Source organism: Rhinoderma darwinii, chromosome 4 (assembly GCF_050947455.1).
Source record: "Rhinoderma darwinii isolate aRhiDar2 chromosome 4, aRhiDar2.hap1, whole genome shotgun sequence".
Taxonomy (NCBI): Eukaryota; Metazoa; Chordata; class Amphibia; order Anura; family Rhinodermatidae; genus Rhinoderma; species Rhinoderma darwinii.
Window position 1 is genome coordinate 321,195,837 of NC_134690.1, and position 27,601 is coordinate 321,223,437.

Genomic DNA, 27,601 nt, shown 5'->3' on the forward strand with positions numbered 1-27,601 from the left:
ATAGCCTTAAAGTGGCGCACTGTTGGTCTGAACCTTAATGCTGTCATCGACTGGGTTAATCATATAGCAATATATGAAAAATTAGAGGCTGTTAGAGCTGTCTCAATTGATCTCTTTCATAAGGTCTGGAACTCATGGCTTTACTCCCCTAGAGATTAACATGATTGTTTTAAAATGTGTGTGTATATATACAATATAATATAATATTTATTCACTATTACATTTTAAAGGGAATGCATTGTTTGCTTTGCGAAAATTTGTCATCGGAGAACCTCATGTGTGGCTGGATACATTGCAAATATGGGAAAAATTTCAGGACCAGTTACCGCAGAAAGAAATTTCCCAAAGACAAGAAAACGTTTTTAAGAGAAAATTGGATAATGATTTAACTGGGCCTAAGCCAAAAGCATGCAAAGAGACTGTAAAAAAAGAAGCACACATAAACAATCAAGGCCAGACACCTATAGATACCATCACCCAGTTGCTACCTCAGAAACTGCCTGTTGCAGATTCAGAAGATACAGTACAGCCACTTTTTGAACATAATACTTGTGAACCCATCACTTTTAGAGTTTCTTGTCGATGTTCCGGTGTGTATACAAAGACCATGACTGCACAGGTAATTTCTTTCTATAATATTTTATGCAGCAAAGATTATTGGTAATGAGGTCATCGGAGACTGTCTTTATTGGTATCAAAAGTACATGGTTATATAATGTGGTTGAAAATAGGTATATGTCCATCAGAAAGAAGAGGACATGAAGGAAACCGGTAGAGGTACATTTTAGAACTTTGTTTCCCCTTATTGATCCAGAGGAAGGCAAAAAACGAAACAAAGCATAAGCCAATCTGCTCTAAAAGGAAAAATTTCCTTCCTGATCCCAAGTGTTGATCAGACCAGATCCACATTCAAGCAAGAATTCTAGACATTTACATAAGCATTTATCTTATTTTGTTCTAACAAATCTTCTTAAAGAGGCTCTGTCACCAGATTATAAGTGCCCTATCTCCTACATAGTCTGATCGGAGCTGTAATGTAGATACCAGTGGTTTTTATTTTGAAAAACGATAATTTTTGAGAAAGTTATGAGCAATTTTAGATTTATGCTAATTAGTTTCTTAATAGACAACTGGGCGTGTTTTTACTTTTTACCAATTGGGCGTTGTACAGAGGAGTGTATGACGCTGACCAATCAGCGTCATACACTACTCATTGTTCCAGCCCATTGTTACTGCGTGATTGTGCAGTGAAAGAAGCTGGGCTGGAACAATGAGAAGTGTATGACACTGATTGGTTAGCGTCATACACTGCTTACAAGTGTCCTATCTTCTACATAATGTGATCGGCGCTGTAATGTAGATTACAGCAGTGTTTTATATTTACAAAAACTATCTATTTTGACCAAGTTATGACCTATTTTAGATTTATGCTAATGACTTTCTTAATGCCCAACTGGGCGTTTTTTAGCTTTTGACCAAGTGGGCGTTGTAAAGAAGTGTATGACGCCGACCAATCAGCGTCATACACTTCTCTCGATTCATGTACTCAGCACATATTGCTCTTGCGAGATCAGGATGTGCTGTCACTTACTGTTACTGAAGTGTCTTGAGCGTGAATAGACATTGCTTGCAGCCAGGACGCGATGTCTGTTCACAATCCCGACACTTCGGTAACGTTTGTGTGGGACTTACAGCACAGCACATCGAGATCACGCTTACTGTCATTAAGTCCCACATAAACGTTACCGAAGTGTCGGGATTGTGAATAGACCTCGCGTCCTGGCTGGAAACTATGTCTATTCACTCTCAAGACACTTCAGTAACGTTAATGTGTGAGTAAGTGACAGCACATCGTGATCTCGCAAGATCACTATGTGCTGAGTACATGAATGGAGAAGTGTATGACGCTGATTGGACAGCGCCATTTACTTCTCTTTACAACGCCCACTTGGTCAAAAGCTAAAAAACGCAAAGTTGGGCATTAAGAAAGTCATTAGCATAAATCTAAAATAAGTCATAACTTGGTCAAAATTGATTGATTGTTTTTCTAAATAAAAGACACTGCTGTAATCTACATTAAAGCGCCGATCACATTATGTAGAAGATAGGGCACTTATAATGTGGTGACAGAGCCTCTTTAAGGGGGTTTTACACGGGGCGATTATCGGGCAGACAAGCGTTCATAGAACATCATGTAAACAGGGCAGCTGTCAGCAGATGACCGATCAAACGCTCGATCATCCGCTGATCGTATCGTTTTAAAAAAGTAAAATATTATCGTTGTCGGCATCACATCTCCTGGTGTGTGGAGTCACACTACCGACCTGATAATAACGTATGGGGACGAGCGATCGGACTAACGACCGCTCGTCCCCATCCATAGCTCTGTGTGACAGGAGTAAACGAGCGCTGATCAATGATGTCTCGTTGATCGGAGCTCGCTGCGTTGTAATAGGGCCTTTAGACTTTCTCTAAACCATCAACTGTTCCTGTTAAAAAAAATAAAAAATCTCCTGAGGTAGTCTATTCCACATATTGATATCTCTAATGGTAAAGAAGCCTTTTTGCCTCTGAAGATGAAACATTTTTGTTTCCAGAAGGGGGGAGTGTCTCATTCTTTTCACAATATTTTTTGTACAGGACATTTTTATACTTATACTTAAAGTGAACCTGTCACCAGCATTTCACCTATTGAGCTTTACTTATCCCTCACTGGCCGCTGCTGTAAAAAGTTCATTTCCGTTATCCCCGCTCCTAAACTCCTCCTCCGACTGTAAATAACGGTCTGCAAACATTTTGCGCCTTTTATCATAATAATCCAGTGTCCCTTTGTGCGCACGCACCAGAAGAGGACATCAATGCACAAGCACGGGATCTTGTGAGCTGGGGGAAGGCGAGGAGCTGTCAATCAAAAGTAAGGAGGCGGGAAAAACTCGGAAAGACATGAGGAACGAAGATATGACTCTTTTCAAACGAAGATTTGACTCTCTTCAAACGAAGATCTGAGACTCTTCTGCTCATTTGCATACGGTGTGGGAACACTAAAAATCTGAATAGTAAAGCTTCAGAGCCGACTAAGAAGACAATTATAGGTTATATAGAAATTATTTTTCACCCACTACCACCAGGTATTGCTGGTTTAATAGGTGAAATTCTGGTGACAGGTTCCCTTTAAAGAGACTCTGTCACCACATTATAAGTGCCCTATCTCCTACATAAGGAGATGGTCGCTGTAATGTAGGTGACAGTAATGCTTTTTATTTAAAAAAACGATCTTTTTTCACAAAGTTAGGAGCGATTTAAGTTTATGCTAATGAGCTTTCTTAATGCCCAAGTGGGCGTACTTTTACTTTCGACCAAGTGGGCGTTGTACAGAGGAGTGCATGATGCTGACCAATCGGCATCATGCACTCCTCTCCATTCATTTACACTGCACTAGCGATATAGATATATCACTATGTGCAGCTACATACACAAGCCCTAACATTACTATAGTGTCCTGATAATGAATACACATGACCATCCAGCCTGGACGTCATGTGTACTCAGAATCCTGACACTTCTGACTCTTTTTTGTGAGATTCCAGCAACGGATACGAAATCTCGCGAGATCTCGGAGCTAAACGAGATTTCGTATCCGTTGCTGGAATCTCACAGAAAAGAGTCAGAAGTGTTAGGATTCTGAGTACACATGACGTCCAGGCTGGATTTCATGTGTATTCATTATCAGGACACTAGTAATGTTAGGGCTTGTGTATGAGGCTGCACATAGCGATATATCTATATCGCTAGTGCAGTGTAAATTAATGGAGAGGAGTGCATGATGCTGATTGGTCAGCGTCATGCACTCCTCTGTACAACGCCCACTTGGTCGAAAGTAAAAGTACGCCCACTTGGGCATTAAGAAAGCTCATTAGCGTAAACTTAAATCGCTCCTAACTTTGTGAAAAAAGATCGTTTTTTTAAATAAAAAGCATTACTGTCACCTACATTACAGCGCCCATCTCCTTATGTAGGAGATAGGGCACTTATAATGTGGTGACAGAGCCTCTTTAATCATGTCCTCCCTTAGACTCCTCCCCAGACTAAATACATTTCACTTTTTTAAAAGGCTTTTACAGTGTTTTTTTATGTAGAATAGGAAGGCTTTCCCATTATATGTTTTCAAAATATGTATGTGACACCCTTTGCGTGCAATAGAGTGAGGGGGGGATCATGTACCCAGATTTTTTTATGCATATAATGGGAAAGCCCTATTAGGGTATGTTCACACGCTAAACAAAAAACGGCTGTGAAATATGGAGCTGTTTTCAAGGGAAAACAGCCTCTGATTTTCAGTAGTTTTTTAAGCATCAACCGTATTTTGATGCGTTTTTTGCAGCCATTTTTAGAGCTGTTTTTCTATTGACCCATTGAAAAACTGCTCCAAAAACGGCTTAAGAAGTGACATGCACTTCTTTTTCTGAGGTGTTTTTTTTACGCGCCGTTTTTTCAAATGGCCGCGTGAAAAAAGCCCAGTCGGAACGAAACACAGTGTTTCCCATTGAAATCAATGAGCAGATGTTTGGAGGCGTTCAGCTTCCATATTTTCAGCCATTTTTTAGGGCGTTTACGGCTCAAAAAGCGTCTGAAAATAATCCGTGTGAACAAACCCTTGTGCTTCATGGATAAGAGGGCAAAATAGTTTACTTATAATTAAGATTCTCCTTTTCCCTTATTAGTTTAGTTGCTCTTATTTGTACCTTTTCCAACTCCCAGGTTGTCCTTTCTAGGAACTGATGCTCAGCACTATACTGCATATTCCAGACGAGGCTGCACTAAGGCCTCATTCACACGGCAGGGTTTCCCGGCCGGGTGCCGGCCGTTCATAAATCGGCCGGCACCCGGCTGCATTAGGAATAATAGACCCCTAATGGGGCTATTCACACGACCGATTTTTTGACGGCCGGGAAATCCGGCCGTCAAAATATAGGACATGCTCTATCTTCGCCCGGGTACCCGGCCGCCCGGCTCCCATAGAAGTCTATGGGGCCGGGTAATACACGGCCATCACCGGGATGTGTCCCGAGTGATGGCCGGGTTTTCCGGAGCTTGTGCTCTATCTCCTCCTCCTCACAGCGCAGAGTGCATGTGAGGAGGAGGAGTTGATGCCATTCTGACGAATGGCATCGCTGTACACGGTGTTGCAGGGCCGGGGTGTACAGCAGGTGGAGGGAGCGCTGCGCTGGCTCCCTTCTCCTGCTTGTTTTAAAAGCACCCTGGCTCGGCGACACCTTCGATGGCGCGCTAGCAGCTGCAGCTGCTGCTGCTACTACTGTAGCGACGCCACTATAGCAGAGCGGGGAGGTATCTCCCCGCTCTGCTATGTGCTAGCCGCACTTTAGCTCCTTGAAGGAGCGGAATCCCCGTGTTTTCGGGGATTCCGCTCCTGGACAGAGCGCTTGATGTCTCTGTCCATATCTGGGCAGTGATATCAGGGGAAACTCCTGAAGCGGAATCCCCGAACACATGGGGATTCCCCTTCAGGAGCTGCCGCTGATGTCACTGTCCGGATCTGCCCGGCCCGGCACGGATGCATAACTTTATGCAAACCGACCGGTGCAAAATAGCAGATTTTACCGGCCGACACTCGGGCTTGGGAACGACCCGGTCGTGTGAATCCCGCCTTATGCGTTAAGATTATTTCTCTGTCCCTTGGAGTCCACGCCTCTTTTAATTAAATATATTATCCTGCTGGCCTTAGAAGCAGCTGATTCACATTGTATGCTGTTATTTAGTCTATAATATACAAGTACAACTAGATGATTCTTTACATGTGACTCTCCCAGTTTTACTTTCCCTAGGACATACAGTGCATGCAAATTATTAGTATCCAGATGCACAACTTCAGATTTATCCACAATGAATCTTAAGTGCCAAGTGAATGCCCAAACACTCAAAGTAGTATTACATGGCCTGACATGGGTCGTGTAAACAAGCGCCGATCAACGAGACAGCTCATTGATTGGCGTTCGTGTACTCCTTTCACAAGGAGCTAGTATACGGACGAGCGCTTGTTACGCGGATCGCTCATCCCCATACATTTCTATCATGTCGGCTGTACGTTTCCCTATTTACACAGCGAGATGTGCTGCCGACAATGATAAAAGTTTATGCATTTAAAACTATGCAATCAGCCGATGAACGAGAGTTTGCTCGTTCATCAGCTGATTGTTGCCCTGTTTACACAGGGCAATTATCGGGAATGAGCGGTCTATGAACGCTCGTTTGCCCGATAATTGGCTAGTGTAAAAAGGCCTTTAGTGTGTCCAAGTCAGTTTGTAATATAAACATCTTACATAGACTTGGTGTCAGCTGCAAAAATGGAAACTGTTCTATTAATCCCATCTTTTATATGGTGAACAAATAAGTTTAATACTGGTCCGAGCACTGAATTTTGTTGTATGCCACTTTTAACCGGGGACCATCCAGAGTAGTAATCATTTACAACAACTCTCTGGACACGGTCCATGAGCCAGATTTTAATCCAATTACAAACTATGCTTTCTAGACCAATAAACCTTATTTTACCCATTAGGTATCTTTGAGGAACAGTGTCAAACTCCTTTAAAAGTCCAAGAACTCTTTATCCACAGCAGCCCCTCTGTCCAGGATTTTACTTACAACCTCATAAAAACAAATCAAATCAGTTTGACAACTTATGTGCATAGAAAGACCTAGAGCCATTTTAGAAAATAGGCACCACATATTATTGACCGGTAAGGGGTTATTTAGACGAACGTGATATACGCCCGTGCAACGCGCGTGATTGTCACGCGCCTCGCACGGACCTATGTTAGTCTATGGGGCCGTGCTGACTGTCCGTGAGTTTCACGCAGCGTGTGTCCGCTGCGTAAAACTCACGACATGTCCGCTATGTGTGCGTTGTTCGCGCATCACGCACCCATTGAAGTCAATGGGTGCGTGAAAATCACGCGCAGCACACGGAAGCACTTCCGTGTGATGCGCGTGATTCTGGCAACAGCAGTAAAAAGTATGAATGAAAACAGAAAAGCACCACGTGCTTTTCTGTTTACAAACATACAGAGTGTCATAATAATGACGCAGCCACGCATCATACGCAGCTGACACACGGATCTTTTAAGTACCTTTTGCGCGCACAAAGCGCCGCGTTTTTTGCGCGCGCAAAAGCCACACGCTCGTGTGAATCCGGCCTAAAGGTAATAACTTAAGTGAGTTCTATGAAGGGGTTGGCAGCTATATGTATAATCTTTATAAATGTGCGGGAAAAGGAAATATAAGCAACTTACTTATATATACTTATTAGAAGTGTTGTGCTTCTTTTTCATCAAGCCCCCTGTTTATCAAAGTCTTCTTCCATTGCTCTCATTCATAAAATGGCTTCAGATGGAGGGTCATGTAACGCAACCTTTCCATCAGCAACCTCCATTGAAACACACTGTGTATGCATCCAGGACCTGCGTAACTGTAGGTGAAAGCTTGGTAGCGAGACTACTAAATCTGCACTGGTCCTCGGCGTCCAGAAAGCTATGTCATTTACAGTGCGTTTCAACTGAGGTTTCTAATGGAGTTTGCTGATGGGCGGGTGCCTCACATTACCTTCCATCTTCAGCCAATTTCTGGACGGGAGCGGCGTGCTGTAAAGGGGAGAAGACTAACCAGGGGTCGTGGTTACACAGTGATAATTAAGTATTTGTAAGTATATTTATTTCCCTTTCCCACACATGTAAGATTTTGCATAAATCGGCCAACCCCTTTAAGGGGTACCTCCAATTATAAAACAACTTACCATAAATCAATAGAACAAGTGATTATAAGAAACTGTGTAATATATATTCGAGAAAAATCTCTGTTTCTCCACTTATCAGACTCCTTCCTGTATTTTCTTAACTATTCACTTAATCAGAATTAACTTATAGAAGCTTTACTGAGAGATCAGGTTACAGCTGCGCATAGAAGTTTATCGAGTGGGGAGGGGGAGAAAGTAGAAATGTTAAAGAGGCTCTGTCACCAGATTATTATCTCCTACATTAGGTGATCGGCACTGTAATGTAGATAACAACAGTGGTTTTTATTTTGAAAAACGATCCATTTTGTGCAAGTTATGCACAATTTTAGATTTATGCTAATTAGTTTCTTAATAGACAACTGGGTGTATTTTTACTTTTCTATCAACTGGGCGTTGTAAAGAGAAGTGTATGACGCTGACCAATCAGCGTCGGGAGTGTGAAAGTGGGGAGCATTGGGAGTGGGACTGGCTGGAGGCGATGTCTATTCACTCTCAAGACACTTCGGTAAAGTTAATGTGTGAGTATGCGACTGCACAGCATGATCCCGCGAGATCACGCTGTGTTGCGAGTACTGCTAAAAATGAAAGGAAAGAAGTTTATGACACGGATTGGTCAGCATCATACACTTCTCTTTACAAGTCCCAGTTGTCTATTAAGAAACAAATTAGCATAAATCTAAAATTGCACATAACTTGCTCAAAATTGATAGTTTTTCAAAATATATCCACTGTTATCTACATTACAGCGCCGATCACATTATGTAAGAGATAGGGCACTTATAATTCGGTAACAGAGCCTCTTTAAAACTGGGTTTTCACCTGGTGGTCAATGTGCGTTTTTTGCCCGGATTCATGACAAAATTGCATTGTATTTTGATTCACAGTCACAAATGCAATTCGATTGTATACTATATGGGTAAATCCTGGCTCTAATGACCACAAAGAATATCTTTCAGGCCGGAGTAGGCAAAAATCAGGTGAAATCCAAACACCTTGAAATAAAACAAAAGTATATAAAGTTTTTCACCGCTCAAACAACACAGAGAAACACAGTCCAACCTGTAGTCTTATAGACTTTCTTTTCAGTCCACAAGCAATAGACAATCTACAATCCGGAGAAGGTGTGTGCCGTTGTTCTGGTTCTTGTAGTGCCACGGAGCTCTGTAGTGTATCCCAATGTTCAAGCTCCAGGCAGGATAAATCTTATGACTCAAATAGAGAAAAGGAGAAATAGTGCAACACCCTCTGTTTTTTTTTTGCAATACGCAAGATTTATTCCAAACTTACAGAAAATAGAAGAATAAAAGCATTAGTGATTCAAATAAAATCGGTAGCATCACGTCAAACAAACTCGCACGACCCTGGGTTTCGCCGTTCCGGCTTCCTCTGGGGCATCGCCCCAGGGTTGGGCGAGTTTGTTAGACGTGCTGCTACTGATTTTATTTGAATCACTAATGCTTTTATTCTACTATTTTCTGTAAGTATGGAATTAATCTTGCGTATTGCAAAAAAAAACAGAGGGTGTTGCACTATTTCTCCTTTTCTCTATTGGAGTCATAGGATTTATCCTGCCTGGAGCTTGAACATTGGGATACACTACAGTGCTCTGTAGCACTACAAGGACCAGAACAACTGCACACACCTTCTCTGGATTGTAGATTGTCTATTGCTTGTGGACTGAGCAGAGACATCTATAAGACTACAGGTTGGACTGTGTTTCTCGGTGCTGTTTGAGCGGTGAAAAACTTAATATACTTTTGCATTTTGATTGTGATGTGAAAACCTATCCCATTAGTCTTCTATACACAGCATACAGATAAGGTCCAATTTGCAGCAGTAAGGACCATTCTAGCTGTGAATCCAGCATACCAGAAGCTGCAGCACGTCTGTGTTTTTCACTTCTCATGCACCCCCCCCCCTCTCCATAGACATGTGTTGGCATCTGTAACCTGATCTCTCTGTGGAGCTTAACAACCATATTCTCTCTGCCTCACTGAATACGGGTTCTATGAGTGAATTCAAAGTGACTGAACAATTTAAAAAAAAGGGGGGTCTCATAAGTGGAGAAAGAGGCATTTTTCTCTAATATGATATATTACAAAGTTTCTAACATCCGCCATTTTGGTATTTTTGTTGTTCTCCTATGACGGAGCAGGGCAAGGGAGATACTGAACGCAGATGTGAAACAGCCTAGGTCAGCTACTCTTCTTTTTTACATACAGAGCTAAAGAAACCATTTAATAGATTTGTCTTCTCTTGATCCCCAGTTACCTATTCTGCGTTTCTATTATTTAGGGGTCCTACATGCTCTGACATTGTTTTTTTGCGTCTATATACTTTTATAATTATTGGTGGGGATTTGTTTTGCTTTCTTTGGCAACCTGACTTTCAATTTTGTATTTTAGTCAGTTTTACATATTTTATTAAAGGGGTATTACATCATAGTGATGGCATATCGCTAGGATATGCCATTATCGTGCAATTTGTGAGGACTGTATGGACCCTCATTTATCCTGAGAACGAAGGGGACGCAGCACTTCCTTTATCAATGTTTCCCTGCACAGCAGTGCCTCGGGCCACTCACTGTGCAGGGATCGGCAGTACGGCCCTATTCGATAGAATGGAGCTGTGTTGCGGTTCCTTGCACAGCAAGTGGCCAGAAGTACCGCCATGCAGGGAAAAACAGTGAATGGGCCAGAACGCTAAAGCAGTCGAAACCCCACCAATCGCAAAGTGATCGTATATACTAGCGATATGTTATAACTTTGTATGATGAGAATTACCCTTTAAGCTTTTCATTTTTTTTTTTAGCTCTTTCTAATTCTTAAAAGCTACATCTTTATTATTTTGAAATGCTCTTTTTTTTTGTCATTTATTCCCTTTTTAACAATAAATGTAAGCCATGTGGAGTTTAATCTTATTCTTTAATATTTGTTACCTACAGTAATAAATCTTACAGTATAATTACCCAAAGTAGATTTACAGCACTCCCTTTTTAGCATTTGTATCTTTTTTAACTACAGCTTCATCTAGGCTCTATGTCCTGAAATGCAGCCCTCTACCTCGGGAAATTCAGCTTTTTTTAATTTGGTGTTTTTGCCCTCCAAGCCTGTGTTTGCTTTTTATACTTTAGACAAAATTAAATTATATTGTGGTCACTTTTTACATGGTTTTCATGAGCATTGGCATTTACAACAATATACCATATATAACAGAGCATCACTTCTAGTCGAGTCTTCCACAAACTGTCCCATAAAATTATACTGCAAAAAGTGGAGGGATTTTTGCCCCGTTGCAGTTAAAGCAGAACCATGACCCTAAAGTACATTTAAGCCAGGGGCGTAGCTAGGGGGGGCAGGCACGGAATGTGCCCCAGGCGCAACTAGGTGGTAGGGAAGGGGGGGTCGCCGCAGAGCAACTGATCGCTGCTGATAGGCGCCCTGTATGTCGGACACCTGCAGCAGCGATCAGCTTTAGGGCTTATTCAGACGAACATGATATACGTCCGTGCAATTGTTAGTCAATGGGGCCGTTCAGACAGTCCGTGAGTTTCACGCAGCGTGTGTCCGCTGCGTAAAACTCACGACATTTCCTATATCTGTGCGGATTTCGCGCATCACGCACCCATTGAAGTCAATGGGTGCGTGAAAATCACGCGCAGCACACGGAAGCACTTCCGTGTGACGCGCGTGATTCGCGCAACAGCAGTAAAAACTATGAATGTAAACAGAAAAGCACCACGTTCTTTTCTGTTCATAAACATACAGAGTGTCATAATGATGGTGGCTGCGTGAAAATCACGCAGCCACGCATCATACGCTGCTGACACACGGAGCTGTTATGTACCTTTTGCGCGCGCAAAACACACACGCTCGTGTGAATCTGGCCTCAGGAAGAGCCAGGAGTTCATGCAGCGGCGTTCTGACTGGGGTCTGTGACGGCCAGGGAGTGGACCAGTCCAGTCACCTGACCTCATGTCAGTGACATGAGGTCAGATGACTCAGGTCAGTTGACTGGACTGGTCCACTCCCGGGCCATCACCGACCCTAGTCAGAAGGAACTCCGCCGCTGCCTGCGCCGCTGGACCTCCGGTACGTCACGTCAGGCAGGGCGGAGAGTGGTAGCGGTAGGCTACCGCTTGCCGCTCTGTTTACAGTGTGGCGCTAAGTACAAGAGCGGAGTGTGGCTCTATTTAAAATGGGGGCAATGTGGCGCTATTTACAAAGGGGGAGTGTGTCGCTATTTAGAAGGGGCTGCGGGCTGTGTGTGGCACTATCTACAATGGGGGAGTGTGCCGCTATTTAAACGGGGTGGAGTGTGCTGCTGCCTTCAAGAGGGGAATCGGGCTGAGTGTGGCACTATCTACAGGGGGGACTGTGTGACGCTATCTACAAGGGGGGCTGTGTGTGGCACTATTTACAAGGGGGATGGGTGTGGCGCTATCTACAAGGGGGGCTGTGTGGCGCTATCTACAAGGGGGGCTGTGTGGCGCTATCTACAAGGGGGCAGTGTGGTGCTATCTACAGCAGGGGGCTGTGTGGCGTTAACTACAAGGGGGGCTGTGTGTGGCGCTATCTACAGGGGGCTGTGTGTGACCTCTTTAATTTATTTTCTTTTAATTTCTTTTTATTTTAACTACGTTCTATATCTATATCGCTGTTAAAATGTAGAAATGCTTTTATGCTCGAGCTGCATTAAAAAAAATTTGAAAAAAAATCACACCTCATTGATTGGTAGAGAAAGCAAACATGGCGAGGGGGAAGGAGATGTCGGTAAATAAGTGGGGGGGGGGGGGTGCCAATCTGAATCTTTGCCCCGGGTGCAGGAGAACCTAGCTATGACTCTGTTTAAAGAGGCTCTGTCACCAGATTTTGCAACCCCTATCTGCTATTGCAGCAGATAGGCGCTGCAATGTAGATTACAGTAACGTTTTTATTTTTAAAAAACAAGCATTTTTGGCCAAGTTATGGCCATTTTTGTATTTATGCAAATGAGGCTTGCAAAAGTACAACTGGGCGTGTTGAAAAGTAAAAGTACAACTGGGCGTGTATTATGTGCGTACATCGGGGCGTGTTTACTACTTTTACTAGCTGGGCGTTCTGATGAGAAGTATCATCCACTTCTCTTCAGAACGCCCAGCTTCTGGCAGTGCAGACACAGCCGTGTTCTCCAGAGATCACGCTGTGTCGTCACTCACAGGTCCTGCATCGTGTCGGCCACATCGGCACCAGAGGCTACAGTTGATTCTGCAGCAGCATCAGCGTTTGCAGGTAAGTAGCTACATCGATTTACCAGCAAACGCCGATGCTGCTGCAGAATCATCTGTAGCCTCTGGTGCCGGCTCGTCTGACACGATGCAAGACCTGGGGAAGTGACGTCACAGCGTGATCTCTCGAGAACACGCTGTGTGTCTGTCACTGCCAGAAGCTGGGCGTTCTGAAGAGAAGTGGCTGATACTTCTCGTCAGAACGCCCAGCTAGTAAAAGTAGTAAACACGCCCCGATGTACGCACATAATACACGCCCAGTTGTACTTTTACTGTAAACACGCCCAGTTGTACTTTTGCAAGCCTCATTTGCATAAATACAAAAATGGCCATAACTTGGCCAAAAATGCTCGTTTTTTTAAAATAAAAACGTTACTGTAATCTACATTGCAGCGCCTATCTGCTGCAATAGCAGATAGGGGTTGCAAAATCTGGTGACAGAGCCTCTTTAAGCTATCCATACAGGGGGGTTTAAGGGGGTTTTACAAGTAAAGAAATTAGCTAGAAACCTGTTTTTGTGCTATTGAACCTGCCTTGAATTAAACGCTGCTTAGCTCTGTCTATAAATATGTTATCTTATCGAGGACTCCTTGACTCCGACTGCGGTTATCTGAATTATTTTTTGACAGTTTACAGGGTTTTTAAAGGGTGCCCATGTGACTATATTTGCATTGAGCTTAGTAATTCCCTACGACTACTCCCAGGGGTGACCATACTAATTAAACTAGCAAGCATTTGGGCTGCAGGGCATCTAAATCTCAGAATAGGTCTTTTTTATATATATATATATATATATATATATATACACACATACAGTGTATATATATATATATATATATATATATATATATATATATATGCATTTATAATGTATAAATAGAAATTATGCATATATCATTTCAATATAAATCAATTTACTATCATGGAAAATAGCACCTTTACTGCTAAATCTGTTTTCTAGGATATTGGTCGCTATATTGGAGTATCACTTTCGAAACAATTTGGTTGGAAACCTGACCTGCGGAGACCACGGCTTGAGGTAGTTATGTTTTTTGCGTACAATAATCTGCTTTCAGTACCCAAATTTATTATACGATTAAAGGCAACTTGTAGTAACTAAATTATAGTACATGCCAATTATCAAGTTAAAAAACTTCCCAGTTTAAGTAGGGGCACACTTACTAAAATTTACATACTGAAATAGGCTCTGTTGACTAACTTTATGGCTACCCTTCATAAGAAAGCTATGACGATTGCTAACAGACCTCATTAATGTCAAAGGAGTCAGTCAGGGTTCAGGTATTTTTGACAGTAAGGCCTCGTTCACATATCCGTTCGGGCTCTATTCTGAGGTTCCATCGGAGGTTTCCATCAGAAAAGAACCCTGACTGACACAAACGGAAACCATAGGTTTCCATTTCCATCACCATTGATTTCAATGGTGACGGATCCGGTGCCAATGGTTTCCGTTTGTCTCATTTGTGCAAGGGTTCTGTCGTTTTGACAGAATGAATAGCGTAGTCGACTATGCTATTGATTTCTGTAATTTATATATATAAACTCGTCCCGCTAAAAACAAGCCCTCACATGGCTATGTCCATAGAAAAATAAAAGATGTCTTTCGAAATCAGACGATGAAAAAAAATCGCTTTGTCAAATCTGCTACGGACGGTGTCAGGGCAGCTTATGCTGTGTTCCCTGCCGCGAGAACACACACAGACTGAGAGAGCGCTCTCTGCAGAACCACCAGTCTGTGTGTGTTCTCGCGGGAGGGAACACAGCACATGCAGCGCTGACACTGTCCGTAGCTGATTGGTCAGTGTCATAGCGAAGAGATCACGCCGCCATGCCATTTAGTTAGATAGAAACGCCCCATTGACAGTTCAGCGGCTTATTTACATATGCCAAATATAACGGCACTGATATGTAAATAACGGAGGAAGATAGGAAAAAAATGTAAAGTGAGACTGTTTGTGAAGCCTTGTCCATTACATGCTGCACTCAGCTGCACATGTATGGGCATGTGAAATGTTCTCTTTGAAGCCCAAAATAGGCTGGTCACTAATGGTTAAAATCCGGTTCAGTGCTTCAAGGAGGTAATATTTTCCGATACGTGGCACAGTTCCATATTGCGGTCTGTTTTGTGCGGTTGTATGAAGGAGGCCTTATTTTGGGAGAAAAAAGTTTCGGAAAGCTGATTAAATAAAATTATTGATTTTACATTGTTGTAAATTGCAATAAAGGTAACAATTGTTACATTTTAGTTTTTGATGTATTTGATTTAAACTGAAGGCAGGGATTGGAAACAGCTTAGGCCTCATTCACACGGCAGGGTTTCCCGGCCGGGTGCCGGCCGTTCATAAATCGGCCGGCACCCGGCTGCATTAGGAATGATAGACCCCTAATGGGGCTATTCACACGACCGATTTTTTGACGGCCGGAAAATCCGGCCGTCAAAAAATAGGACATGCTCTATCTTTGCCCGGGCACCCGGCCGCCCGGCTCCCATACAAGTCTATGGGGCCGGGTATTACACGGCCATCACCGGAATGTGTTCCGAGTGATGGCCGGGTTTCCCGGCGCTTGCGCTCTATCTCCTCCTCCTCACAGCGCAGAGTGCATGTGAGGAGGAGGAGTTGATGCCATTCTGACGAATGGCATCGCTGTACACTGTGTTGCAGGGCCGGGGTGTACAGCAGGTGGAAGGGAGCGCTGCGCTGGCTCCCTTCCCTTGCTTGTTAAAAGCACCCTGGCTCGGCGACACCTTCGATGGCGCCGCTAGTAGTAGTAGCAGCAGCTGCTGCTGCTGCGGCTGCTACTACTGTAGCGACGCCACTATAGCAGAGCAGGGAGGTATCTCCCCGCTCTGCTATGTGCTAGCCGCACTTTAGCTCCTTGAAGGAGCGGAATCCCCGTGTTTTCGGGGATTCCGCTCCTGGACAGAGCGCTTGATGTCTCTGTCCATATCTGGGCAGTGACATCAGGGGAAACTCCTGAAGCGGAATCCCCGAACACATGGGGATTCCCCTTCAGGAGCTGCCGCTGATGTCACTGTCCGGATCTGCCCGGCCCGGCACGGATGCATAACTTTATGCAAACCGGCCGGGCAAAATGGCCGATTTTACCGGCCGACACTCTGGCTCGGGAACGACCCGGTCGTGTGAATCCTTACAAATACTGGAATATACTGTCTTGTAAATAATGTGGTAATTGTTGATCAATTAAAATATAAATGAAAATGTTTCTTCTCTTAGCTGATTTAAATGAACCCCTTTTCAACATTTGACGTAACTGTACATAATAGTCGGGAGTGGGCGTGTATAGAGCGGGCTCATGGGCTGACCGAAAAGAACGCTGATCCCAACCGTTTAACCACTTAGGTGCCACAGTAAATAGCGGCTGTGTCATCTAAGCTGTTAGAAGGGGGTCCCCTTCTGTCACACCATCGGCCCCTCCGCAACCTGATCGCAGGGCGACAATGTTTGTCATGGCAGCCTGGGAGCTTAACCTCTTCACGCGCTGCTCCGCAATAGTACGTCCTGCACAGGGCTTGCTTCCCGCATCCAGACGTACTATTGCGGAGTAGTTCCCGGCGCACACTGTCCTAACGGACAGTGTCCGGGAACCGGGAGGTCAGCTGTCCCTGACAGCTGACACTCCAGCCTTGCCAGTCAGCGGACCATCACCGCTGATTTCGGCAATTAACCCCATAAATGCGGCGACGGATTGCCGTCGCCACATTTAAGTGGTTTGAAGCACATCGGCAGCCCCCACGAAGTGATCGTGGGGGCTACCGATGCTTGTCACGGCAATCGGAGGTCAGACAATGACCTCCGGGTTGACATGTACGGAAGCCTCGGAGGAGCAGCCTCCTGCCGGTCCACCGAGGCTTCCTGTCAGTGTGATTGTCACGTCACAATGACAGTTTGAGTACATTACACTACGTGTGTGGTGTAATGTACTCTAGCAGCGATCAAAGCTGCAAGTCTAAATGTCCCCTAGTGGGACAAGTGAAAAAAGTAAAAAAAAGTAATAAAAATAAATAAATATAAGTTATATAAACAAACACTGCATTTTTTTCCTATAATAAGTCTTTTATTATAGGAAAAAAATGAACGCGTTAAAAAAAGTACACATCTGGTATCACCGCATTCGTAACGACCCCAACTATAAAACTATAATGTTATTTTTCCCGCACGATGAACACCCCAAAAAAAATCAATAAAAAACGACACCAGAATCGCTATTTTTTGGTCACCACCCCTCCCAAAATAGAGAATAAAAAGTGATCAAAAAGTCGCATGTACCCGAAAATAATACCGATAAAAACTACAACCCGTCCCGCAAAAAACAAGCTCTTACACAGCTTTTTTGACTGAAAAATAAAAAAGTTACGGCTCTCAGAATACGGTGATACAGAAAATAAATTATTTTATAAAAAGTGATTTTATTGCGCAAATGCTGCAAAACATAAAAAAAACCTGGCCACACATCTATGAATTATTATTTATTTACCGCATTATTGTACCCTCTTATTATACCCTGATGTTCTCCGCACAGATTACATATGCCCCCACAGTATAAACTGAAATACCAGCGAAACCCAAAACAGAAAAACTAACCAGCAAAACCTGCGCTCCAAAAGCAAAAAGGCGTCCCTCTCTTCGGAGCCCTGCAGCGTGCCCAAACAGCAGTTTGCGCCCACATATATGGCATTGCCATACCCGGGAGAACCCGCTTAACGTTTTATGAGGTATTTGTCTTCAGTGGCACAAACTGGGCACAACATATTATGCACTAAAATGGAATATCAGTGAAAAATTGCAATATTCACACCATCCGCTGTGCGTTAACCCTTTTTCGCACTATGACTTAATAGCACGTCATGGTGCGGGGGTTGATGTATGGAGCGGTCTCACGTGCTGAGCCCGCTCCATACGCTGCGGGTGTCAGCTGTGTATTACAGCTGACACCCAGGACTAACGGACAGGAACAGCGATCGTGCGGTTATAGAGGCCTGTAAAAATAACAATATACTGCAATACATTAGTATCGCAGCATATTGTACCCGCGATCCAATGATCGCTGGTACAAGTCCCCTAAGGGGACTAATAAAATGTGTAGAAGAATTAAAGTTATTAGTAGTGAGAAAGAAAAAAGTTAAAAAAAAACAACCTTTTCCCATTTTTCTTCAAAAGTAATGTAAAAAAATAAACAGAATTGATATCGCTACGTCCGTAAAAGGCCGAACTATTACAATATACAATTATTTAACTCGCACGGTGAACACCGTAAAAAACTTAAATAATTTAAACCGCCAAAATCGCTGTAGTTTTCGTTTTTACCGCACTGCGAGAGCTGGAAAAACGAAAACCCCAAAAAATTGAATCAGAAACTACAATTCCTCCCGCAAGAAATAAGCCCTCACATCACTCTACTGACGGAAAAAGAGAAAAGTTATTGCTCTTGGAAGGCGGGGAGTGAAAAACGAAAATAAGAAAGCAAAAAAATGGATCAGTCCTGAAAGGGTTAATTAATTTCTAATGAAAAAAATGTATGACCACATGTGTGGTATTTCCGTACCCGGGAGGAATAGCTTTACAAAAATTGGTTGTTTATTTCTCCTTTATCCCTTGTGAAAATGAGAAAATGCAACATTTTAGTGGAAAAAAATTGTGATATTAATTTTCTCCGCCTAATTCTAATAAATTCTGTAAAAGACCTGTGGAGTCTAAATGCTCACTATACCCCTAGAAAAATTCCTCGAGGGGTGTTTCCAAAATGGGGTAACTTGGGGGGCTTCCACTGTTTTGGTCCCTCAAGGGCGTTGCAAAGGCGGCATGGCACCGAAAAACAATCCATCAAAATCCGTGCTCCCAAATCCAAATGGCGCTAGTTCCCTTCTGAGCGCTGCCATGGGTCCAATCAGCAGTTTATTACCACATATGGGGTATTTCCGTAATCAGGAGAAAATGCTTTACAAATGTTGTGGTTCTTTTTTTGCTTTATTCCTTGTAAAAATTTAAAATTTCTATGCTTTTTCAGAAAAAAAGTTGATTTTCATTTTCACTGCCTAATTCCACTAAATTCTGCAAAAAGCCTGTGTGGTCAAAATGCTAACTATACCCCTAGATAAATTCCTTGAGAGGTGTAGTTTCCAAAATGGAGTCACTTTTGGGGGGTTTCCCCTGTTTTGGTCTCTCCAGGGCGTTGCAAATGCGACATGGCACCGAAAACCAATCCAGCAAAATCCGTGCTCCAAAATCCAAATGACACTCCTTCCCTTCTGAGCCTTGCTGTGGGTCCAATCAGCAGTTTATTACCACATATGGGATATTGCCGGAATAGGGAGCATTGCTTTACATATGTTGGGGTGCATTTTCTTTATTATTTCTTGTAGATAAATTCCTTGAGGGGTGTAGTTTCCAAAATGGGGTAACTTTTGGGGTGTTTCTACTGTTTTGGCACCACAAGACCTCTTCAAACCTGACAAGGTGCCTAAAATATATTCTAAAAAAAAAAGGAGGTCCAAAATCCACTGGGTGCTCCTTTGTTTCTGAGGCCGATGCTTCAGTCCATTATCACACTAGAGCCACATGAGGGATATTTCTAAAAACTGCAGAATCTGGGCAATAAATATTGAGTTGCATTTCTCTGGTAAAACCTTCTGTGTTACAATTTTTTTTTTATTAGAAATGAATTTCGGCAAAAAAAAAATAATTTGTAAATTTCACCTCTACTTTGCTTTAATTCCTGTGAAACGCCTAAAGGGTTAAAACACTTTGTGAATGCTGATTCGAATACCTTGAGGGGTGCAGTTTTCAAAATGGGGTGACTTATGGGGATTTTCTAATATATAAGGCCCTCAAAGCCACCTCAGAACTGAACTGGTGCCTGAAAAAATAGCCGTTTGAAATTTTCTTTAAAATATGAGAAATTGCTGCTAAAGTTCTAAGCCTTGTAACGTCCTAGAAAAATAAAAGGATGTTCAAAAAACGATGAAAACATAAAGTAGACATGGGAAATGTTAACTAGTAACTATTTTGTGTGGTATTGCTATCTGTTTTACAAGCAGATACATTTAAATTTAGAAAAATGCAAATTTTTGCTAAATTGTGGTGTTTTTCAGAAATAAATACCAAAATTATCGACAAAATTTTTTCTCTAACATAAAGTACAACATGTCACGAGAAAACTATCTCAGAATCGCTTGGATAGGTAAAAGCATTCCAACGTTATTACCACATAAAGTAACACATGTCAGATTTGAAAAAATCGGCTGGGTCCTGAAGGCCAAAACAGGCTGGGTCCTGAAGGGGTTAATGAGGGCCCTCAGGTCTGCCATTTTGGTGCAAGTATTGTAACAGCTATCTAACAATTGCTTGTTTAAAGGCTATGTATATGTTTGAGGGCATTTAAAAAAAATAAAAAAAAATAGATTAGTCAGTGTGATTAGTGTAACTTTGTAAATAGATTTTATTAAAAAATCGTTTTACTTTACTCATTTACTCATTCGCTTTGCACTGAATCCATCAGTCCCGCAGACCTGACGCTTCAGTGTCAGTGGGTAATGCGTGTCTTGGACACGGAGGATTCACCTGTAAACAATCACATCCAAGTTCATAACCTAGATGTGATCGATTACAGGTGGATCTCTGACACGCAGGACCCACCGACACTAAGTTCATAACTTAGATTTGATCGATTATAGGTGGATCCTACATGTCAGAGACACGCAAGACCCACCGACACTGAAACTGTCAGGTCCCCGGGACTGACGGATTTAGTGTAAAGTGAACGAGACAGCTGCTCTGTATAGAGAATACAGAACAGCTGTATCTCAAAAAGTAAGATACATTTTTAATAAAAACTATTTACAAAGTTACACTAATCACACGGACTGACCCTTTTGTTAACAAAAAAAGAAATGCCCTCAAAGGTGTACATAGCCTTTAAACACTTCCTGACCAGGCCCATTTTCAAGTTTTAGCCATGTGCCAATTTTAAAGCAAATTGTTCTTCTATTACGCTTCCAACCTACATGTATTTGGTCTTGTTTTTCTCAGAACATGTTGGGGTTCCATATTGTGTAAAAAAAAAAAAGATCTATATTACTTTTTAAAAAAGGAAAAAAGGGAAAAAAAAAAAAAAAAATGTGAATATGTAAATGTAGGTGTCACGATCACAGGCTATGTGGACCCAACTAGGCCGCTCCTCCGTAGAGGAGAAGCAGCTGGCCTAGTCACAGTCTATACAAAAGTCTATAGCACTTCGTAACACACGGGTACCTGAACTAGTCCAGACAGTGGCTGTGGCTTCAGCACGGACGGAGGTAGGTGCAGCAGGTTGCGCCAGACGTGGCGGACAGTACAAGACGTGGCCAAAGACGTTGGACGTGGCAGAAGGCACTGGACGTGGCAAACGACAGCAGATGCAGTAGGACACGACTCCAACACTAAGAGGTTCAGAAACGAGAACACAGCACGGGATACGGGTAACAGGGCACGGGTAACAACTGGAATGGGATAACATTAAGGGACCATTTTCAAGACAGACTTGGGATATACTAACAATGCTCAGGCAAGGATCAGAAGGGCAGGGACCTTCTTATAGTCTAGGAAATTATGTGAGTTGATGATGATGTTTTCATGTGCATGCGCTGGCCCTTTAAGAGCGGGCACGAACATGCGCCCTATGGGACACAGCGGACCGGAGCGGTAGTGAGGGCTAGCGTCCGAAGGAGGATGGTATCCAGCGCTCACAGATCAATTGCTGCGGGCGTCGGGAGGTGAGTAAACCCGACGGCTACATTAGGTAATGTTTTTTTACATCTGTTGCATGCCACTGGGTAAACACACCTAAATACATATTTGCCAACTTCTGCCGACTTCAGCGATACTAAATGTGCGCGCATTTTTTATCCACTGGGCACAAGGCGGAGCTTACAATGAATGGTGCGCAAACTGGCTTTTGGAGAGCAAATTTTCCAAAGTTGGTTCCAAAGCAATCTTTGTGCATGCGACCAGTATAGCGGCCAAAGTCTCCATGTAGCCCCAGCCTAAAACTGTACAATACAACAATATATATGAAAGATCTAGATAGAAATAATAATCTTTATTCGTATTACACAAGCAAAAACTAAATTTAGATAGTCATATAAAGATTTAATCATCTATCTATCTATCTATCTATCTATCTATCTATCTATCTATCTATCTATCTATCTATCTATCTATCTATCTATCTATCTATCTATCTATCTATCTATCTCGTATCTATCTATCTATCTTAGTGTTAGCCGGTGCAGAGGCTAACACTAACCACCATTATTAACCCGGTACCCACCGTCACCAGGGGTACGAGGAGGAGCTGGATACGATTCAGTACCCGACCATCTGTAGAGTATGTCGGGTACTGGGGAGGCCGCAGGCTGGTATTACTAGGCTGGGAAAGGCCAAAAAATGGTGGCCCTTCCCAACCTGGTAATGCTAGCCGGCTGCTGCTATGTTGTATTCGGCTAGTTATTAAAAATGGTGGGGACTGCACGACGTTTATTCCATGTAAAAAAAATATTTAAAATGACGTGGTGTCCCCCCCAATTTTGATAACCAGCCAGATACAACACGGCAGCAGCCTAGCATTACCAGGGTGGGAAGGGCCATTGTTTTTGGCCTTTCCTAGCCTAATAATACCAGCCTGCGGCCGCCCTAGTGCCCGACCGCCACTACAAATGGTCAGGGAACTGGATCGTACCCAGCTCTTCCCGGTACCCCTGGTGACTGTGGGTACCAGGGTAATAATGGGGGTTGGTCTTAGCCTCTGCACTGGCTAACACTAAATGGATGTTGTCAATCAGCCAGCGGCCTTTACTAAGGCCTCATGCACACGACCGTGCTCGTAATTACGACTCGTAATTACGAGCACGGCCGGCCACGGGCAGCCGGCCGCTTTTGCGAGCCGTGCTCCAATTATAAAGCATAGCAGCACGGCCCGTAGAACATGTTCTATTTTTTTAACGGCACGGGCACCTTCCCGTGAGAAAACGGGAAGGTACCCGTGACTAAGGCCTCATGCACACGACCGTATTTTTTCCCACCCGTAAATACTGCCGTAAATACGGGTCCGGTGTCACACGTATTCGACCCGTTTTGCACCAGTATTTACGGACCCGTGCCCGTAAATATGGGTCCGGTGTCACCCGTATTCCACCCGTATTTACGGGCACGTTTTTGGCGGCAAAATAGCACTGCACTAATCGGCAACCCCTTCTCTCTATCAGTGCAGGATAGAGAGAAGGGACAGCCCTTTCTGTAATAAAAGTTAAAGAAATTCATACTTACCCGGCCGTTGTCTTGGTGACGCGTCCCTCTCTTCACATCCAGCCCGACATCCCTGGATGACGCGGCAGTCCATGTGACCGCTGCAGCATGTGATTGACCTGTGATTGGCTGCAGCGGTCACCTGGGCTGAAACGTCATCCAGGGACGGCCAGGACGTCGGGCCGGATGTCGAGAGGGACGCGTCACCAAGGCAACGGCCGGGAGACCGGACTGGAGGAAGCAGGAAGTTCTCGGTAAGTATGAACGTTTTTTATTTTTTACAGGTTGCTCTTTATTCTGATCGGTAGTCACTGTCCAGGGTGCTGAAAGAGTTACTGCCGATCAGTTAACTCTTTCAGCTCCCTGGACAGTGACTATTTACTGACGTCGCTTAGCAACGCTGCCGTAATGACGGGTGCACACATGTAGCCACCCGTCATTACGGGAGCTCCATAGACTTCTATGGACTGTCCGTGCCTGAAATAGGACATGTTCTATCTTTTTTAACGGCACGGGCACCTTCCCCTAAGAAAACGGGAAGGTACCCGTGGCCAATAGAAGTCTATGAGCCCGTTATTACGGGTCGTAATTACGACCCGTAATAACGGGAGTTTTTACGGTCGTGTGCATGAGGCCTAACAGAAGTCTATGGGCCCGTTATTGCGGATCGTAATTACGACCCGCAATAACGGGTGTTTTTACTGTCGTGTGCATGAAGCCTAAGGCAGTAGTAATAAAGTTTAAAAAAAAGTATAAAGACAGAAAAAATATATTTTATTGAAATAACCCCCCCCCCCCTCACACAACCTACCATTTTATTGAAAATAAAAAAAAGCCGTCACCTGATATAGTCCAACGACCAAGCCTGTAAAAAAAAAACATTAATAATACATGTGGTAGGCTTAGATAGGGTCCTGTATCTAAGCCTGCCTTGTGGTAAGCTTAGATAAATGGTCCAACAGACCGTATCACACATGGGCCCTGTATCTAAGCCCATGTGTGATGCTGTCTGTTGGACTCTGTATCTAAGCTTACCACAAGGCAGGCTTAGATACAGGACCCCAGCAGGCAGTAATGATGTTACACTTACCCAGCTCTTCGGTGCAGCGGATATCCCGACACCATCCAGCGTTGTGACGTCATACGCGGCGCACAGCGTCATGACGCGAGAAGACGTCAGGACTTCTGCTGCGCTCGGGAAGGAGGGTAAGTATTTGTGTCGTTACTATGGTAACAGGGGCCCGTGTATTTTATGACATAGGCCCCAGTTACTATTGTAAGGTTCTATTCTATAGACGCGGTGCAGGGGCCGCAGCCCGGTTGCCATTGTGACCGCTGTGAGCCCTGTAGTGGCAGTCGCCCGGGGATCCGGGCACCGGGCCAAAGCTCCGGGGCTTGGTCCCTGGAGGTACAGTGCTAGCGACGCCCCTGGCGTAATTGCTGTTTTTTTTGTTTTTCTTTGCATTCCTCCACAAATTTTTTTTTTTATAAAAGTTAATAAAAAATGATATGTACCCCAATATGGTACAAATAAAAACTACAACTCATCCCGCAAAAAACAAGCCCTCATACAGCTGAATCAATATAAAAAATAAAAAAAGTTATGGATTTTAAAATCTGGCGACACAAAAATGACTTTTTTTCCGTAAAACATGTTTTATTGTGCAAATGTACTAAAAGATAAAAAAAAGACTATACATATTTGGTATCGCCGCATTTCTACCGAACCGTGGAATAAAGTTAACGTTATGCTTACCGCACGATAAATGGAGAGAAAAAAAACTGCAAAAACAATGGCAAAATTTCTGGGTTTATTTTTTTTTTTGCATATCCTTGCAAAAAAAAAATAATTAAATCTGATCAGTAAATTTATATTTACCCCAAAATGGTGCCATTGATGATTTTGATTGGTTTTGGTCCAGCGGTAAGACCATCAGCAATCATAAGAACGAGGGGTCCTGAACCCCCAGATCCTCCTCACTTCTCAACTACAGTGAGGAGGACATTGAATTAAGCGGCGGTCAAGCTTCTGCCGTTCAATTCAAAGTCTATGGGACTCACGGAGTACAGCTCGGCTGTTTTCGTCTTTCTCACAGACATTGAATAAAGCGGCAGGCGCATGCTCGATCGCTGCTAAAAATTCAAGCCCCTCCTCACTGTGGGGGGTTGCAGTGAGGAGGCTCTAAGTGTTCTCCTGTTCTCCCGATCTGTGGGGGAGCCCCAGTGATAAGAAAATTATCACTTGGGCTTAATTATCTTATATTTGTGTGTTCTTTTTGTATGTATAAATAATGCTACTATTTGGGCTCTTTTTAATTATGTTTATTATTCTAGGTTTTCGTGCATCTGAATGACATGTATTCTGTGGTGGGATTCCCAATTTTAAGGTAATTTTATACTAATAATTTTAATGATCATGTCTGTAATATCCAGACTGCTCTAATGGACAAATTTTTTATACAAACAAATCCTCCATAAAAAGCACTCTTGAACTGTTGCTAGGACATACTTATACTTAATTAACATTTAACATACTGCCATATGTACTGTTAATATGCCAGAATGTTAAATGTTAGGCTTCATGCACACGACTGTAGTTTTGCTGCCGTATACCAGCCGCAATTGCAGATAGTATAGAACACATGCTTTCCTACGGATCAATGCACGGACCCTGGTTGCCCAGACAGCAAAAAAAAATAGGACATGTCTTTATATGGTCTGCGCTTATGAATACACATCTTGTGTGTGCACGGTCGGTGATTGCGGACGGCCCATGGATGACACTCTGCCGTAATAACTGACCGTGCGGGCTTAATATTACGAAGTAAAAAAAGTTCAAAAAAAGAAAATACTTTTACAGGATAAAAAGTGTAATATAATAGTTGAAAATGTAGGGAAAAAAACACGTATATAGGTGATTTTTTCTTTGTACAGAATTTTGCAGGGGAAAAAAATGCGTATTGACTGCTGCGTCTGAATATACTAGTTCTCTAACGGGGTTATCCAGGGACCCAAAATTGCTTTGGATTTATGTTTTTATGTGAAAAGAAGTCACTCACTAATGTACTTTCATTTTTAGATCTGTACTGAATAGTGCAGCTCAAACTCTGTGAATTGCTACCGGAAGTCCTGTCGTTATTATAATATTGATGACGCACCGACACAGAGCATGACTGGAAGGGGCTGGCACATTGCCTATCGCTCCAGACCCAAACTAGAGCATCATTTAGTGCTCTACCCGGGGACACCAGCACTGCTTCTGACGTCTTTGTTCATATATGGACAGTGACGTCAGGAATTCCCTAATACTGGAGTCCCAGCAGAGCATCAGCTGATGCTCTGCCCAGGGACTCCAGCAGTAACCCCTTCAAGTCCAGGACTGTATTGATAATTGTGCTGACTACAGAGCTGTATTATGCCAGCAGGGATCTTGTTCAGTGTCTGCACAGAGCTTGCTGGTTATTTGTAGTCTTGGAAGTGTAGTCTTTACTCCAGAAACTGATGCAGAAAAAACAAACTTCATTGTCTTATAAGGGCCAGTCCACACATTTTTTTGTTTTACACATTTTTGATTCGGAAACCGCGCCGGAAAACGCGTCAAAAAACGGCCAAAAATGCCTCCCATTGATCTCAATGGGAGGCGGAGACGTTTTTCCCGTGAGCGGAAAAACCGTCTCGCGGGAAAGAGAAGCGACATGCCCTATCTTCGGGCGTTTATGTCTCTGATCTCCCATTGACATCAATGGGATGCGAAATACGCTTTCTCTGCCTCCCATTGATGTCAATGGGAGTTCAGAGGCGTAAACGCCCGGTTTCCGCGTAAACAAACTTGTCAAAAACTCAGTGTGAACTCTCCCTAAGAGTTCAATTAAGCTGAATTGTGAATGCAGCTCAGGACTGTGTAAGGCTGGGTTCACACACCCTATTTACGGACGTAATTCGAGCGTTTTAACTTCAAATTACGTCCGAAAATACGGCTCCAATGCGCCGGCAAACATCTGCTCATTCATTTGAATGGGCATTACGATGTTCTATGCCGACGGTAATTTTTTTTATGCGCCGCTGTCAAAAGACAGCGTGTAAAAAAGACGCCCGCGTCAAAGAAGTGCATGTCACTTCTTGAGACGTAATTGGACCCGTTTTCCATTGACACAATGGAAAAACAGCTCCAATTACGTCCGTAATGGATGCTGCGAAAAACGCCTG

At 43.3% G+C, this 27,601-nt stretch overlaps 1 protein-coding gene across 2 annotated transcripts in view; it reads left to right on the forward strand.

The window, feature by feature from the left end:
- THUMPD2 (THUMP domain 2 tRNA and snRNA guanosine methyltransferase) overlaps positions 1–27,601 on the forward strand; it is a 102,439-nt gene that overhangs the window by 28,907 nt on the left and 45,931 nt on the right. For both annotated transcript variants that reach the window (XM_075864420.1, XM_075864421.1), the window contains exons 3-5: positions 231–619; positions 14,038–14,115; positions 25,730–25,782. In XM_075864420.1, the coding sequence (XP_075720535.1) occupies positions 231–619; positions 14,038–14,115; positions 25,730–25,782 (520 nt within the window). The remainder of the gene's footprint in view (positions 1–230; positions 620–14,037; positions 14,116–25,729; positions 25,783–27,601) is intronic.